Here is an 18,252-nt window from a genome sequence, read left to right as displayed (position 1 = left end):
CTGCTCCTTCTCGACCTCAGCGCAGCGTTCGATACAGTGGACCACACTATCCTTATTGACCGTCTCCGGTACGCGGTTGGCATTGATGGCACTGCCCTGAGCTGGTTCGCTTCGTACCTCAAAGATAGGAGTTTCGCCATCAACATAGGCAGTTATTCCTCTGCTCCAGCTAGCCTCTCCTGCGGAGTTCCACAAGGCTCCATCCTAGGCCCCATTCTCTTCTCTCTATGCATGCTCCCCCTTGGCCAAATCATTCAAAGGCACGGCATTTCTTGCCACTGCTATGCCGATGACACTCAGCTTTACCTCCCCCTGAAACCCAACAACCAGTCAAATTTAAACAGCCTCTTACACTGCCTTGAGGACATAAAATGTTGGATGGCACAGAACTTCCTCCAATTAAATGAGAGCAAGTCTGAGGTCATCCTATTCGGCCCCCCCGACTCCATCAAATTGATAACAGGCAGTCTTGGAAGTCTATCCTGCCTAGTCAAACTGCATGTCAAAAACCTCGGCATGATATTTGACTCTGCATTAAAATTTGATAAGCAAGTCAACGCTGTGGTAAAAGCCAACTTCTTCCAACTTCGAACCATAGCTAAAATCAAACCTTTCCTCCAATTCGACGACACAGAAAAAATCATTCACGCTTTCATTTCCTCCCGCCTAGACTACTGCAACTCCCTATACACTGGGATCTGCCAATCTTCCCTGTCCTGCCTGCAACTGGTCCAAAACGCCGCAGCGAGACTCCTGACGGGTACCCGTAAAAGGGACCACATCACCCCGATTCTGGCCTCTCTCCACTGGCTCCCTGTACGGTACAGAATCAACTTCAAGCTCCTCCTATTCACGTATAAAGCCCTAAATGGACACTTCCCCCCCCCTACATCAAAAATCTTCTAACCCCCCTCTCTAACTCCAGGTCCCTCAGGTCGGCCGACTTGGGGCTACTCACTATCCCGCGGTCTAGGCTTAAGCTCAGGGGTGACCGCGCTTTTGCGGTTGCAGCTCCTAGACTGTGGAACAGCATCCCTCTCCCCATCAGAACTGCCCCCCTCCATCGACTCCTTTAAGTCCAGGCTCAAAACCTATTTCTACTCCCTAGCGTTTGAGGCTCATTGAGGAGGCGCTGTGAACTGTTTGCGTGCTACTGTATGTTTCATTTTTTTCCTTAGTACCTAATCAGATGTACAGCACTTTGGTCAACGTGGGTTGTTTTTAAATGTGCTATACAAATAAAATTGACTTGACTTGACTTGACTCTCCCCTTTACTTTCCCTCTCTGGCTCTCCCACACACCTCCAGATTCAGGGACAGTTTATTCCCAGCTGTTATCAGGCAACTGAACCATCCTACCACAACCAGAGAGCAGTGCTGAACTACTATCCACCTCATCGGTGACCCTCGGACTATCCTTGATCGGACTTTGCTGGCTTTACCGTGCACTGAACGTTATTCCCTTACCATGTATCTGTACACTGTAAATGGCTCGATTGTAATCATGTATTGTCTTTCCACTGACTGGATAACACGCAACAAAAGCTTTTCACTGCACCTCGGTACACGTGACAAAACTAATTAAACTGAACTGAACTGAGAAGCTTTTAAGACAGCCACATGGATATTTGGGGAATTGAGTGAAGTGGATGACCCTCAGTGAGAATGAAAATCAAAGAAAATCAAAATAAAACAGAAAGTGCTGGAGGAACTCAGTGGGTCAGGCAGCATCTGTGGAGGGAATGGACGGGCGACGTTTCTGTCTGACACCCTTCTTCAGACTGATTAGACATCAAAGAGTGGTATTCATACAAAGCTCAGCTCAGGAACAGTGAGGGAGTTATGCTGCTTTATAAATAAATGGTGTGTTGTGTGTACCATGAGCACTAGGTTCGTTTTTGTTTGGAGATACAGCGTGGAAACAAGCTCTTCGGCCCACCGAGTCTGCGCCGACCAGCGATCCCCGTGTACACTAGCGCTATCCTATACACACTAGGGTCAATTTACAATTTTTACCAAAGCCAATTAACCCACACACCTGCACGTCTTTGGAGTGTGGGAGGAAACCGGAGCACCCGGAGAAAACCCTCGTGGTCACAGGGAGAACTTGCAAACTCCGTACAGGCTGCACCTGTAGTCAGGATTTAACCTGGGTGGGTCTCTGGTGCTGTGAGGCAGCAACTCTAACGCTGTGCCACCATTATCGGGTGACTTTAGAAGGCCCTTAGTAGGTTTAATTATTGTAAAGATACAGGAAAAGTAAGCAGATGTTTGGGGAGATGGAGGGTTAGCTTATATAAGTAGATTGTACACAGCAAACACATTCTCCTTGGAAAAGAACCTTGAACATCGACTTCTCCAACTTTAGATAGTTCCTCTGTCCCTCCTTTCCCCTCCTCCTTCCCAGATCTCTCTCTATCTTCCGGTCTCCACCTATATCCTTCGTTTGTCCCGCCCCCCTGACATCAGTCTGAAGAAGGGTCTCGACCCGAAACGTCACCCATTCCTTCTATCCCGAGATGCTGCCTGACCTGCTGAGTTACTCCAGCATTTTGTGAATAAATCGATTTGTACCAGCATCTGCAGTTATTTTCTTATACTCCTTGGAAAAGAGTTCTTTTAGTGGGTGATAAGATTTCCAGAAGATCTTAATTTCCATTAAGATAGTTTTCCCAGAAGCTTCCAAGAAGGATGTTGCCAGGACTCGAGGGCCTGAGCTACAGGAAGAGGATTGGCAGGCTGGGACTTTATTCCTTGGCGTACAAGAGGCTGAGGAGTTATCTTTTAGATGTGTATAAAATCATGAGGGGAATAGATCAGGTAGATTCGCAGAGTCTTTTACCCCGAATGAGATTCAAGAACCAGAGGACATAGGTTTAAGGTGAGAGGTAGGTGGGACTAGTGTAGCTAGGACATGTTGGCCGGTGTGGACAGGTTGGGCCGAAGGGCCTGTTTCCACACTGTATCACTCTGTGCCTAACCCACGACAGTTGCTCACGATAATGCCGTCCAAGCATCCATAATCTTTAGCAGGTCATCCAAGTGAAAACAGTACGCCTCGTCTGTATCCAAAACAGGTGATCGATTATTGATAACAGTAAACCTCTGTTCTAGATGTAGCCACAAGATGAAACTATTCTCCCCACAACCATTTTGTCAGCAACTCTCCGAACCTTACGTCATTCAATCAAGTCACTTCCAGCTTGGCGGCGCAGCGGTAGAGTTGCTGCCTCACAGCGCCAGAGACCCAGGTTTGATCCTGACTACGGGCGCCGTCTGTACGGAGTTTGCACGTTCTCCCCGTGACCTGCGTGGGTTGTTTTTTCTCCGAGATCTCGGTTTCCTCCCACACTCCAAAGATGTACAGGTACGTAGGTTAATTGGCTTGGTATTAATGTAAAAGATTGTCCCTAGTGTGTGTAGGATAGTGTTAATCGCAGGTCAGCATGGACTCGGTGGGCCGAAGCCTGTTTCAGTGCTGTATCTCTAAACTAAACTCAACTCTTCCAAACTCTTGCAGATGCAAATCCACCTTCTCCAAACTTTCACGTGAGACAATCAATCACCCTATTCCAGGTTTTACTGTCCAGATTTTTCTTCAGGAGATACAGCACGGAGACAGGCCTTAGAAACATAGAAAATAGGTGCAGGAGGAGGCCATTCGGCCCTTCCAGCCTGCACCGCCATTCAATATGATCATGGCTGATCATCCACCTCAGTATCCCGTACCTGCCTTCTCTCCACACCCCCTGATCCCTTTAGCCACAAGGGCCACATCTAACTCCCTCTTAAATATAGCCAATGAACTGGCCTCAACTACCTTCTGTGGCAGAGAATTCCACAGACTCACCACTCTCTGTGTGAAGAAATGTTTTCTCATCTCGGTCCTAAAAGACTTCCCCCTTATCCTTAAGCTGTGACCCCTGGTTCTGGACTCCCCCAACATCGGGAACAATCTTCCCGCATCTAGCCTCTCCAACCCCTTAAGAATTTTAAATGTTTCAATAAGATCCCCCCTCAGTCTTCTAAATTCCAGCGAGTACAAGCCCAGTCTATCTAGTCTTTCTCCAGCCTTGCGGCCCACCGAGTCTGTGTTTACCAGCGATCACCCCGTACACTAGCACTACTCTGCACACCCAGGGTCAACTTACAATTTACAGACACCAATTAACTTACAAACCTGCACGTCTTTGGAGTGTCCGAGGAAATCAAGATCCTGGCAAAAAACCCACGCGGGTCACGGGGAGAACGTACAAACTCCGTATAGACAAGCACCTGTATTCAGGATCGAACCCGGGTCTCTGGCGCTGTGAGGCAGCAACTCTACCGCTGCGCCACCGTGCCATGAACTTAGACTAATTATCATAAACATTTTATATCCTTTTCTATAAACGATGGACTTTATTTTAATTTAAAGATTGTGCATCTTCAAAATGTAAGATTTTTTATGCACATTTATTTTACTATTAACTATTGACTCCAACACAGAGGATATATAATGCTGGACAATCCTCACAGATAACATTGGGAACCATTGAAATATTAATCTATTCATTTCTTTTGAACTGCTGACAGTACACTGACATTGTTTGTTAAATAAGGAGACCAGTTCTGCGTACAAATCTCCAAACAGCCTGATAGACACAAAATGCTGAGGTAACTCAGCGGGACAAGTAAGATGCAGGATCATTTCATTCCAAAGAGGAAGAAAGATTCTAAGGGGAGCAAGAGGCAACCGTGGCTGACAAGGGAAGTTAGGGGTGGAATAAACCTAAAAGAAAAGGTGTAGAGCATGTCAAAGAGTAGCGGGAAGCAAGATCGGGAAACTTTCAAAAGACGACAGAAGGTAACAAAAAGGGCAATATGGGGTAAAAAGATGGTACAAGGGTAAGCTTGCCAAGAACATAAAGAAGGACAGTAAAAGCTTCTTTTACCTGGAGTATTGCGTACAGTTTTGGTCTCCTAATCTGAGGAAAGATATTCTTGCCATAGAGGGAGTACAGAGAAGGTTCACCAGATTGATTCCTGGGATGGCAGGACTTTCATATGAAGAAAGACTGGCTTGTACTCGTTGGAATTTAGAAGATTGAGGGGGGATCTTATAGAAACGTACAAAATTCTTAAGGGTTTGGACAGGCTAGATGCAGGAAGATTGTTCCCGATGTTGGGGAAGTCCAGAGCAAGGGGTCACACACAGTTTAAGGATAAGGGGAAAGTCTTTTAGGACCGAGATGAGAACGTTTTTTTTCACACAGAGAGTGGTGAGTCTGTGGAATTCTCTGCCACAGAAGGTAGTTGAGGCCAGTTCATTGGCTATATTTAAGAGGGAGTTAGATGTGGCCCTTGTGGCTAAAGGGATCAGGGGGTATGGAGAGAAGGCAGGTACAGGATACTGAGTTGGATGATCAGCCATGATCATATTGAATGGCGGTGCAGGCTCGAAGGGCCGAATGGCCTACTCCTGCACCTAGTTTCTATGTTTCTATGTTAGGTATGTTAAGAGAAAAAGATTAGTAAATTCAAATGTGGGTCCCTTGAAGGCAGAAACAGGTGAAATTATTATGGGTAACAAGGAAATGGCAGAAGAGTTGAACAGGTACTTTGGATCTGTCTTCATTAAGGAAGACGCAAACATCCTCCCAGATGTACTAGTGGACGGAGGATCTAGGGAGAGAGGAACTGAAAGAAATTTGCATTAGGCGAGAAATAGTATTGGGTAGACTGATGGGACTGAAGGCTGATAAATCCCCAGGGCCTGATGGTCTGTATCCCAGAGTACTCAAGGAGGTGGCTCTAGAAATCGTGGACACATTGGTGATCATTTTCCAATGTTCTATAGATTCAGGATCAGTTCCTGGGGATTGGAGGCTAGCTAATGTTGTCCCACCTTTCGAGAAAGGAGGGAGAGAGGAAACGGGGAATTATAGACCAGTTAGCCTGACATCGGTGGGGGGGAAGATGCTGGAGTCAATTATTAAAGAAGTAATAATGGCGCATTTGGATAGCAGTAACAGGATTGGTCCAAGTCAGCATGGATTTATGAAGGGGAAATCATGCTTGACTAATCTTCTGGAATTTTTTGAGGATGTGACAAGTAAAATGGATCAAAGAGAGCCAGTGGATGTAGTGTATCTGGACATTCAGAAAACCTTTGATGAGGTCCCACACAGGAGATTAATGGGCAAAATTAGAGCACATGGTATTGGGGGTAGGGTATTGACATGGATAGAGAATTGGTTGGCAGACAGGAAACAAAGAGTAGGAATAAACAGGTCCTTTTCAGAATGGCAGGCAGTGGCGAGTGGAGTGCCGCAAGGCTCGGTGCTGGGGCCACAACTATTTACTATATATATTAATGATTTGGATGATGGAATTAGAACTAACACGAGCAAGTTTGCAGATGACACAAAGCTGGGTGCCAGTGTGAACTGCGAAGTGGATGCTAGGAGGTTGCAGGGTGACTTGGACAGGTTGAGTGAGTGGGCAGATGCATGGCAGATGCAGTATAATGTAGATAAATGTGAGGTTATCCACTTTGGCGGCAAAAACAAGGAGGCAGATTATTATCTCAATGGTGTCAGATTAGGAAAAAGGGAAGTGCAACGACATGGGTGTCCTTGTACACCAGTCACTGAAAGTAAACATGCAGGTACAGCAGGCAGTGAAGAAAGCTAATGGCATGTTGGCCTTCATATCGAGAGGATTTGAGTATAGTAGAGGTCCTTCTGCAGTTGTACAGGGCCCTGGTGAGACCACATCTGGAGTATTGTGTGCAGTTTTGGTCTCCTAATTTGAGGAAGGACATCCTTGCTATTGAGGCAGTGCAGCATAGGTGTACGAGGTTAATTCCCGGGATGGCGGGACTGTCATATGAGGAAAGGCTGGAATGACTGGGCTTGATTTCACTGGAATTTAGGATGAGAGGGGATCTTGTAGAAACATATAAAAAAAGGACTGGACAAGCTAGATGCAGGAAAATGTTCCCAATATTGGGGGTCCAGAACCAGGGGCCACAGTCTAAGAATAAGGGGGAGGCCATTTAAATCTGAGATGAGAAAAACCTTTTTCACCCAGAGAGTTGTGAATTTGTGGAATTCTCTGCCATAGAACGCAGTAGAGGCCATTTCACTGGATGAATTTAAAAGAGAGTTCTTACCCTCAACAACTTCTCCTTTGACTCCTCCCACTTCCTCCAAACCAGAGGCGTAGCTATGGGCACTCGCATGGGCCCTAGCTACGCCTGCCTCTTTGTAGGGTACGTCGAACAATCCCTGTTCCAGACGTACACTGGCCCCATCCCCGAACTCTACCTCCGCTACATCGACGACTGCATTGGTGCTACCTCTTGCACCCATGCAGAACTCACTGACTTCATACGCTTCACCTCCAATTTCCATCCTGCCCTTAAATATACCTGGACTATCTCTGACATCTCCCTCCCGTTTCTGGACCTCACCATCTCCATCACAGGAGACAGACTAGTGACGGACATTTACTACAAGCCCACCGACTCGCACAGCTATCTGGACTACACTTCTTCCCACCCGGTCCCCTGCAAAAAGTCTATCCCCTACTCCCAATTCCTCCGTCTACGCCGCATCTGCGCCCGGGATGAGGTGTTTCACACTAGGGCTTCCGAGATGTCCTCGTTCTTCAGAAAACGGGGCTTCCCCTCCTCCATTATATATGAGGCTCTCACTAGGGTCTCTTCTACATCCCGCAGCTCCGCTCTTGCTCCCCCTCCCCCAACTCGCAACAAGGACAGGATCCCCCTCGTTCTCACCTTCCACCCCACCAGCCAGCGGATCCAACATATCATCCACCAACATTTCCGTCACCTACAACGGGACCCCACCACTGGCCATATCTTCCCATCCCCTCCCCTCTCTGCGTTCCGCAGAGACCGTTCCCTCCGCAACTCCCTGGTCCACTCGTCCCTTCCTACCCAAACCACCCCAACCCCGGGCACTTTCCCTTGCAACCGCACGAGATGCAACACCTGTCCCTTTACCTCCCCCCTCAACTCCATCAAAGGACCCAAACAGTCTTTCCAGGTGAGACAGAGGTTCACCTGCACCTCCTCCAACCTCATCTATTGCATCCGCTGCTCTAGATGTCAACTTATTTATATCGGCGAAACCAAGCGCAGGCTCGGCGATCGCTTCGCTGAACACCTGCGCTCGGTCCGCATTAACGCAACTGATCTCCCGGTGGCCCAGCACTTTAACTCCCCCTCCCATTCCCAGTCTGACCTCTCTGTCATGGGCCTCCTCCAGTGCCATAGTGAGGCCCGCCGGAAATTGGAGGAGCAGCACCTCATATTTCGCCTGGGCAGTTTGCAGCCCGGTGGTATGAACGTCGACTTCTCCAACTTCAGATAGCTCCTCTGTCCCTCCCTTCCCCTCCTCCTTCCCAGATCTCCCTCTATCTTCCTGTCTCCACCTATATCCTTCCTTTGTCCCACCCCCGACATCAGTCTGAAGAAGGGTCTCGACCCGAAACGTCACCCATTCCTTCTCTCCCGAGATGCTGCCTGACCTGCTGAGTTACTCCAGCATTTTGTGAATAAATTAAAAGAGAGTTAGATAGATCTCTAGGGGCTAGCGGAATCAAGGGATATGGGGAGAAGGCAGACACGGGTTGTGGATGATCAGCCATGCTCACAATGAATGGCGGTGCTGGCCCGAAGGGCCAAATGGCCTCCTCCTGCACCTATTTTCTATGTTTCTATGACAGGCAGCATCTCAGGATAGAAGGAATGGGTGACGTTTCAGGTCGAGACCCTTCTTCAGACTGAGAGTCAGGGGAGAGGGAGACACAGAGATAAGGAAAGGTAAGGTGTGAAAATGAGATATCAAAGGGGACAAAGCTCACGGGAAATGTACAAAAGCTCATTGTTAGCTAGGGAAGGTGACAATGAGACATATGACGATAAAATTTAATCAGGGCAGTCAGACTGGTCAGAGAAGTAGGAAGGGGGAGGGATGGAGAGAGAGGGAATGCAAGGGTTACTTGAAGTTAGAGAAGTCAATATTCATACCGTTGGGTTGTAGGCTGCCCAAGTGAAATACGAGGCGCTGTTCCTCCTTGGTTTGGTTGGTTTGGGAACAGCTCTGCCCAAGACCGCAAGAAACTGCAGAGAGTAGATGCAGCCCAGCGCATCACACAGGCTAGACTCCCCACCACTGACTCCATCTGCACTTCAATGTTGGAAAGCAACCAACATAATCAAAGATTTGTCCAACCCTGGTCATTCTGCTTTCTCCAGACTCAGGAACAGATTCTTCCCCTCTGTTATTCTGAACGGTCCATTCCATTAGCTAGGGTACTGTCCGATTCACCTCTACCCCATTGTGGACATTGGACTTTGTCTGGGACTGGTGCGCTACAATGTTGGGAACCATATTCTGCACTCTGTATCGCCCCCTTTGTTCAGTTCAGGTTATTTCATTGTCACGTGTACTGAGGTACAGTGAAAAGCTTTTGTTGCGCGCTATCCAGTCAGCGGAAAGACAATACACGATTACAATCGAGCCATTCACAGTGTACAGATACATGATAAGGGAATAACGTTTAGTGCAAGGGTAAAGCCAGTAAAGTCTGATCAAATATAGTCTGAGGGTCACCAATGAGGTAGATAGTAGTTCAGCACTGCCCTCTGGTTGTGGTAGGATGGTTCAGTTGCCTGATAACAGCTGGGAAGAAACTGCCCCTGAATCTGGAGGTGTGCATTTTCGCACTTCTATACCTCTTGCCTGATGGGAGAGGGGAGAAGAGGGTGTGGCCAGGGTGAGACTCGTCCTTGATTGTGCTGCTGGGCTTGCCGAGGCAGCGTGAGGTGTAAATGGAATCAATGGAAGGGAGGTAGACATAAAACACTGGAGTAACTCAGCGAGACAGACTACATCTCTGGTGCGAAGGAACGGGTGAAGTTGACACCCTTCTTCAGATGGAAGGCGGGTTGGTTTGTGTGTTGGCCTGGACTGCGTTTACAATTTGCTGCAATTCCTTGCTCTACCTAATGTACTTGCTTTTGGTTTGATTGTAGGTATATGCAGTATTATCTGATTTAATTGCTGCAACAAAAAAAAAACCAAGCTGGGCATTTTTTTCACTCGCCAGTGATCGAGATGCGCAAAGTGACCCAGCAAAAACGCCTGTCTCTTGGGAACCATTCTTCGATGGATGCAGGCATTGACGATGAGATTCACCACTGCCCTTTGCTGCTGCAACACCATCTGCAGCCGGACCTGTACCTCCCATTCTTCCACGTGCTTCAGAATCAACGACAAGTGAAGCAGCGACTGTGGAGGAAGGAACTGCAGATGCCGGTTTACATCGAAGGTAGACACAAAATGCTGGAGTAACTCAGCGGGACAGGCAGCATCTCTGGAGAGAAGGAATGGGTGGCTTTCGGGTCGAGACCCTTCTTCATATCATATCATATCATATATCTACAGCCGGAAACAGGCCTTTTCGGCCCTCCAAGTCCGTGCCGCCCAGCGATCCCCGCACATTAACACTATCCTACACCAACTAGGGACAATTTTTACATTTACCCAGCCAATTAACCTACATACCTGTACGTCTTTGGAGTGTGGGAGGAAACCGAAGATCTCGGAGAAAACCCACGCAGGTCACGGGGAGAACGTACAAACTCCTTACAGTGCAGCACCCGGAGTCAGGATCGAACCTGTGTCTCCGGCGCTGCATTCGCTGTAAAGCAGCAACTCTACCGCTGCGCTACCGTGCCGCCCATGACTGAGAGTCAGGGGAGAGGGAGATATGGAGAGATATGGAAGGGCAAGGTGTGAAAATGAGGCATCAGTAACCCTTGCTTTCCCTCTCTCTCCATCCCTCCCCACCCTAGTTCTCCGACCAGTCTAGCCATCCTCATGATTACATTTTATCTTTCTGTGCCTCATTGTCACCTTCCCCTCAGCTAACAATGATCTATTCTCCATTTTCCTTGAACTTCGTCCCCTTCGATATCTCTTTTTCACTCATCGCACTTCCAAATCTCTGTGTCTCTCTCTCCCCTCAGTCTGAAGAAGGGTCTCGACCCCAAACGTCACCCATTCCTTCTCTCCAGAGATGCTGCCTGTCCCGCTGAGTTACTCCAGCATTTTGTGTCTGTCTTTGTTGCCACTGCACGTCCCACAAAACCCTCCAAATCCGTTGGCAAATGGGACTAGCTTAGATGGGGCATCTTGGTCGGTATGGACAAGCTGGGCTGAAGGGCCTGTTTCCGTGCTGAATGACTCAAAGCAACCTCCCTTCCATTGACTCCATCCACGCCTCACGCTGCCTCGGCAAGGCCAGCAGCACAATCAAGGACCAGTCTCTCCCTGGCCACTCCCTCTTCTCCCCTCTCCCATCAGGCAAAGGTATAGAAGTGTGAAAACGCACACCTCCAGATTCAGGGACAGTTTCTTCCCAGCTGTTATCAGGCAACTGAACCATCCTACCGCCAACCAGAGAGTGGGCCTGACCTCCCATCTACCTCGTTGGTGACCCTCGGACTATCTTTAATCGGACTTTACCTCGTGCTAAATGTTAGGTTTTATTTTAAACCAGAGATATAGAGTGGAAACGGGCCCTTCGGCCCATCGAGTCCGTGCCGACCAGCAATCATCCTGTACACTAGCACTATCCTACACACCAGGAACAACTTACAATTTTACTGAAGCCAATTACAAACCTGCACGTCTTTGGAGTGTGGGAGGAAACTGGAGCACCTGGAGAAAACCCACGTGGTCACGGGGAGAACGTGCAAACTCCACACAGACAGCACCTGTAGTCAGGATTGAACCTGGGTCTCTGGCGCTGTGAGGCAGCAACTCTACCGCTGCGCCACCGTGCCTCCCTGTTAACATTGTTCCCTTTAGAACCTTAACCATTATTATTCTTTACCCTGGATCTCTACACCTTGGACGGCTCGATTGTGATCATGTATAGTCTTTCCTCTGGCTGGAAAGCACACAACAAAAAAGCTTTTCACTGTACCTCGCTCGCTCGCTCGGTACACGAGACAATGATAAACTAAACTAGATGGATGTCTCTGTGGCAGGAAGGCCCAACTATTGTCAATGCATCCCCTGAGGCCCATATCCCAACATCTCGGTCTGATCTCACTAGATCATCCCTGTCAGGCAGTCTGTGTTGGCGTTTGGCACGAGGACAGGCTCCTGTAACTGAGCTCTCTCCGAACACGCCAAGCCATCTTCCCAGAGGTCAGGCAAAATCCTTCAAGGACATTTTCAAAGAACGAAACATTCTGGACAATTAAATGGAATTAGATAACAGCACCGACACAAAATGCCAGAGTCACGCAACGGGTCAGGCAGCATCTCTGGAGAAAAGGAATAGGTGACGTTTCGGGTTGAGTCTGACGATGGGTCTCGACCCAAAACTCACTTATTCCTTCTCCTGACCTCTGTACGGAGTTTGTACGTTCTCCCTGTGACCACATGGGTTTTCTCTGGGGGCTCTGCATTCCTCCCACACTCCAAAGACTTGGAGGTTGATTGGATTCTGGCCCTTGTGTGTGTGTAGGATTGTGTTAGTGTACGGGGTGATCGTTGGTCGGCACGGACTCAGTGGGCAGAAGGGCCTGTTTCCGCGCTGAGTCTCTAAAGACTAAAGTATTTCTGGAACAGAGGTCCATCAAGTCACACAGCAGAGAAACAGGCCCTGCAGCCCACTGAACCTCGGGAAGCGTGACAATAATAATAAATTAAACAACTTGTCCACTCCAACCAAGATACCTCATCTACACAAGTCCCACCTGCCCGCCATTTAGGACTGAGATGAGGAAAAGCTTTGGAATTCTCCGCCACAGAAGGCAGTGGAGGCCAATTCACTGGGTGTTTTCCAGAGAGTTAGATACAGTTCTTAGGGCTAATGGAATCACGGGATATGGGGAGAAAGCAGGAACGGGGTACTGATTTTGGATGATTAGCCATGATCATATTGAATAACGGTGTTGGTTCGAAGGGCCGAATGGCCTACTCCTGCACCTAATTTATATGTTTCTATGCACCTCCACCCCATTGCGGACATTGGACTTTGGCTCTGGAACTGATGTGCTACAATGCTGGATGGCACGGTGGCGCAGCGGTAGAGTTGCTGCCTTACAGCGCCAGAGACCCGGGTTCGATCCTGACTACGGGTGCTGTCTGTACGGAGTCTGTACATTCTCCCCGTGACCTGCGTGGGTTTTTCTTTGAGATGTTTCCTCCCACACTCCAAAGACGTACAGGTTTGTAGGTTAATTGGCTTGGTATCAAGGTAAAATTGTCCCTAGTGTGTGTAGGATAGTGTTAATGTGCGGGGATCGCTGGTCGGCGTGGACTTGGTGGGCCGAAGGGCGTGGAAACAGGCCCTTCTGCCCAACCTGCCCATGCTGACCATCATGTCCCAGCTGCACAAGTCCCACCTGCCTGCGTATGCATATCCTTCCAAGCCTGTCCTATCCATGTACCTGCCTTAAATGTTGTAACTGTAGCTGCCTCAACTACCTCCTACAATATACCCACTGCGCTCTGTGTAAAAAAGGTGCCCCTCAAACTCCTATTAAATCTCCCCCCCCTTTTAAACCTGTCTCTTGGTTTTGATTCCACTACTTTGTGTGAGAGACTCGATAAGATCATCCCTCATCCTCCTGCCCTCCAATGAATAGAGTCCAAGCCTGCTCATCCTCTCCCCCTGTCTGAAGGTGGGTCTGAAGAAGGGTCCCGACCCAAAACGTCACCCGTCCTTTTTCCCCAGAGATGCTGCCTGAGCCGCTGAGTTACTCCAGCACCTTGTGTCGACCTCTCCCTACAGCTCAGTCCCTCGAGTCCAGGCGACATCCTGGCAAATCTGTTCTCGATCCCTCCCCATGCCATGGGATTGGAGGGGATATGGGTCAAACGCAGGCAGGTGGGACTGGCGTGGATGGGCCATGTTGGTTGGCGTGAGCAGGTTGGGCCTGTTTCCACACTGTGTGTGACTCTATCCAAAGCCTGCACTTCCAAAGATGCAATACTCTCTCTCTCTCTCTCTCTGCACTGCACCGAAACATGGGCCTAGATTTGGTACCCAATTCACAGGACCATCGTTCCATCTCTCACCCCCCACCACCCAAGGCATTGATGCAATGACATCGGGAAAAAAAAAATCTGTCAACCTCACACACTCCACCGGGACTGGGGGCTGGTCGGGAATCTGGCTCTTAATTCGATCACAGCCTTGTACATTGAAAGACCTTGAATGCAAACAACTTTACCATTCGTATCACCCTGATCTCTGCAGCAAGATAGCATTTCATGTCAGCCAATGGCCAGGGGGAAAAACCCAGTAGCAGGCCTTCATTTCAATCTGGCTTCAACATGGTTTCTAAATAAGAACATCCCTCAGTGTATTTGCAAAGCTTCAAATATGTAACATAACCTGATCACAGCAACATCCACAGATTAAACACAGTTATCAATAAAATAAATATGTGTGGGAAGGAATACAAATACAGATGTAATACAAATACAGATGTAATACAAAAACAGCTACAAAATCATGGTTGCCCTGGGATTTATTTTTAGTCTTTATAGGGTAGATTATTAAATCTAAATCTGCAAAAGCCTCTTGGCTTTGCTGTGTTTTCCTCGCTGCCAATCTTTAAATGGTGCGTTTAGAACTGAAATGAAGATCTCATCAAAACGAGGACAATTTTCTATTCTGACTCTTATGATGTAAAATGTCCGTCTCTCTCTCTCTCTCTCTCACTCTCACACACTCACTCTCTCACACACACACACACATACAGAGAGAGAGAATGCTCCAGCTTAAAATGATCTCTTCATCAGAAAATTGACATTAAGATGGGTAAACAGCGTTCCCTTCTGAAATACTGCTGCTTAACGTTAAACAGGATTAAACCCCCACCCCCCCCCCCCACCCCCTGTTTCTCACCTGGGGTCCGCAGTTTAGGCTGGAAATCTGGGTGTATATTTGCAGCATCTTTCACAGGCATTGTCGAGCAGTGTTGGCTGGGTTGGCGTGTTTGGGTGGAGGTGCCAGCTTGTGTCCTTTGCTATCTATCTATCTGTCTGTCCACACCTCTACCTCTATCTACTGCAAGGGCTGTAGGACTGAGAGAGAGAGAGAGGGAGGGAGAGAGAGAGGGGTGGGGAAGGGGGAGGAGGAGGAGGAGAGGTGGAAGGGAAGGGAAGGGGGGTGGGGAGAGGAAAGCAAAAGGGGGAGGGAAGAGAGAGAGAGAGAGAGAGAGAGAGAGAGAGAGAGAGAGGGGGAGAGAGAGAGAGAGAGAGGGAGAGAGACAGAGAGAGGGAGAGAGAGAGAGAGAGAGCAAACGTGTGCTGGATGAGCTGTGTGTGTGAGAGAGAGAGAGAGAGAGTGAGAGAGAGTGAGAGTGCCACACTGGCATCACTTCTGACACAGCACTCCGCTGTGTTGCTGTGTCATGCAGGATGAAGTCAGCAAGATTCCGGAGGGATCTGGGTGTGTACCAAGTACTGCAGCGCCTGGGAGAGAGAGGGAGGAGGGAGGGAGGAGGGAGGGAGTGGAGAGAGAGGAGAGAGAGAGAGGGAGGGAGGAGTGGAGAGAGAGGGAGAGAGAGAGAGTGAGGAGTGGAGAGAGAGAGAGAGGGAGGGAGGAGTGGAGAGAGAGGGAGGAGGAGGGAGGGAGAGAGAGAGAGAGGGGGAGAAAGAAAGAGAGAGAGAGGGGGGAGGAGGGAGAGTGGTGGAGAGAGGAGGAGTGGAGAGAGAGGGAGGAGGAGGGAGGGAGTGGGGTGGAGAGAGAGAGAGAGTGGAGGAGGGAGGGAGAGTGGTGGAGAGAGAGAGAGAGAGTGGAGGAGGGAGGGAGTGGGGTGGAGAGAGAGAGAGAGAGTGGAGGAGGGAGGGAGTGGGGTGGAGAGAGAGAGAGAGAGTGGAGGAGGGAGGGAGTGGGGTGGAGAGAGAGAGAGAGTGGAGGAGGGAGGGAGTGGGGTGGAGAAAGAGAGAGAGAGTGGAGGAGGGAGGGAGTGGGGTGGAGAGAGAGAGAGAGAGTGGAGGAGGGAGGGAGTGGGGTGGAGAGAGAGAGAGGAGGGAGGGAGAGTGTGGAGGAGGGAGGGAGTGGAGGTGGAGAGAGAGAGAGAGTGGAGAGAAAGAGGAGGAGGGAGGGAGAGTGGGGAGGGAGAGAGGAAGGAGTGGTGGGGAGAGAGAGAGAGGGAGGAGAGAGTGGTGGAAAGAGTGGAGAGAGGGGAGGGAGAGTGGGGACGGAGAGAGGAATGGAGAGAGAGAGGGGTGAGGGAGGAGTGGAGAGAGGGAGAGGAGGGAGCGAGAGAGAGAGAGGGGAAAGGCAGGGAGAGAGGGGGAGAGGAGGAGGGAGGGAGAGAGGGAGGAGTGAAGAGAGAGAGGAGGGAGAGAGAGGGAGGAGTGGAGAGAGAGAGTGGAGGTGGAGAGAGAGAAAGAGAGAGAGAGGAGGGAAGAGGGTGGAGAGAGAGCTTTTGCCTGGGATCAATACTGCAGAGAATAAGGCCACTTCCCAGCAGAGAATAAGGCCACTTCCCAGCAGAGAATAAGGCCACTTCCCAGCAGAGAATAAGGCCACTTCCCAGCACTATTGCATCAGTACCGTGGTTTTTGCAAAATAATAAGGTCTCTTTCATGGAAAGACACACATCATCCATCGTGCGCTGTGATTTCTGCAAGGCCATCCCAGTCTGTTGACGGCTGCCCATCTCTCAGGCCTTTATTAAAGATTCATTTAGATTCAAACAGTGTATTTAAACAAAAAAACAGCAGGGGGGTGGCATTAGCACTGATCACCGGGGCACAAAGACAGTGGACAAGACAGCTGGGAGGTCAAGATCTTGGGGGGGAGGGGGTTGAGAGATGGGGTCATGTACACAATGGAGTGTCCCCCACCCACCTCCCCTTGTAAAGTGAGAATAGGATTGAATGTGTAGGCCAGAGTCCCACATCACTGTTACGAGGATGTTGCCAGGACTAGAGGGTGTGAGCTCTTGTAGAGGTTGAGTAGGCTGGGTCCCTTTTCCCTGGAGCGCAGGAGGATGAGGGGAGATCTTACACAGGTGTATAAAACCATGAGAGGAATAGATCGGGTAGACACACACAGTCTCTTGTCCAGAGGATGGAAATTGAAGAACAGAGGACATAGATAGGCTCAAGGTGAGGGGAGAAAAGATTTAATAGGAATCCGAGGGGTAACTTTTTCACACAAAGGGTGGTGGGTGTATGGAGAAACATTTAGTTTTAGAAACAGTTAGAAGAATGAAGGGGGACCTCAATGAAACATGCAGAATAGTGAAAGGCCTGGATAGAGTGGATGTGGAGAGGATGTTTCCACTAGTGGGAGAGTCTAGGACCAGAGGTCACAGCTTCAGAATTAAAGGACGTTCTTTTACGAAGGAGATGAGGAGAAATTTCTTCAGTCAGAGGGTGGTGAATCTGTGGAATTCTTTGCCACAGAGGGCTGTGGAGGGCAAGTCAATGGATATTTTTAAGGCACAGACAGATAGATTCTTGATTAGTGCGGGTGTCAGGGGTTATGGGGAGAAGGCAGGAGAATGGAGTTAGGAGGGAGAGATAAATCAGCCATGATTGAAAAGTGGTGTAGGCTTGATGGGCCGAATGGCCTAATTCTACTCCTTTCACTTATGACCTTATGGAAGGCCTAGAGCGATATGGGCCAAACACGGGCAGCTGTGACGAGTGTAGATTGGGCACATTGGTCGGCATGGGCGAGCTGGGCCGAAGGGCCTGTTTTCATGCTGTATGACATCATGACTATAACTGCAGATGCTGCAATCTTGCGTCGAACGCAAAGTGCTGGAGTAACAGCGGGTGAGGTAGCGTCTCTGGAGAACATGGGTGGGCAATGTTTCCGTCCCAAAGAAGGGTCCCGACCTGAAATGTCACCCATCCATGTCCGCCAGAGATGCTGCCTGACCCGCTGAGTTACTCCAAGACTGGATTTAATTGTCATGTGAGCAGATAACGGAATAATGAAATTCTTACTTGCTGCAGCTTAACCGGCCTGTAAATGCAAGCACGCTCACGCAAAATATAATAATCAAACCAATTCAAGAAATTAATAACCATAAATCAGAAAAACATTTTGTTTTAAATGCTCTAAATATATAGTTGGTCTGTCAACAGTGGGGGAAAAAAGGTGAACTGTGTAAATGTTTTCAGAAGAAAATGTCAATGACTACAGAGCATTGGATAGATTAGGCGAGTGGGCAAATGCATGGCA

At 49.0% G+C, this 18,252-nt stretch overlaps 1 protein-coding gene across 2 annotated transcripts in view; it reads right to left on the bottom strand.

The window, feature by feature from the left end:
* The window catches only part of LOC144592555 (uncharacterized), a 74,581-nt gene extending 59,365 nt beyond the window's left edge, over positions 1 to 15,216 (bottom strand). The window contains exon 1 of one of the 2 annotated variants that reach the window (XM_078397141.1): positions 14,950 to 15,216. In XM_078397141.1, coding sequence (XP_078253267.1) covers positions 14,950 to 15,010 — 61 coding nt within the window. In that variant the 5' untranslated portion in view covers positions 15,011 to 15,216. The remainder of the gene's footprint in view (positions 1 to 14,949) is intronic. The other variant, XM_078397140.1, reaches the window with a different exon arrangement.
* Between the last annotated feature and the right edge of the window lie 3,036 nt (positions 15,217 to 18,252).

This window comes from Rhinoraja longicauda, chromosome 4 (genome assembly GCF_053455715.1).
Source record: "Rhinoraja longicauda isolate Sanriku21f chromosome 4, sRhiLon1.1, whole genome shotgun sequence".
Classification (NCBI taxonomy): Eukaryota; Metazoa; Chordata; class Chondrichthyes; order Rajiformes; family Arhynchobatidae; genus Rhinoraja; species Rhinoraja longicauda.
This window is presented reverse-complemented; position numbering and strand designations above follow the sequence as displayed.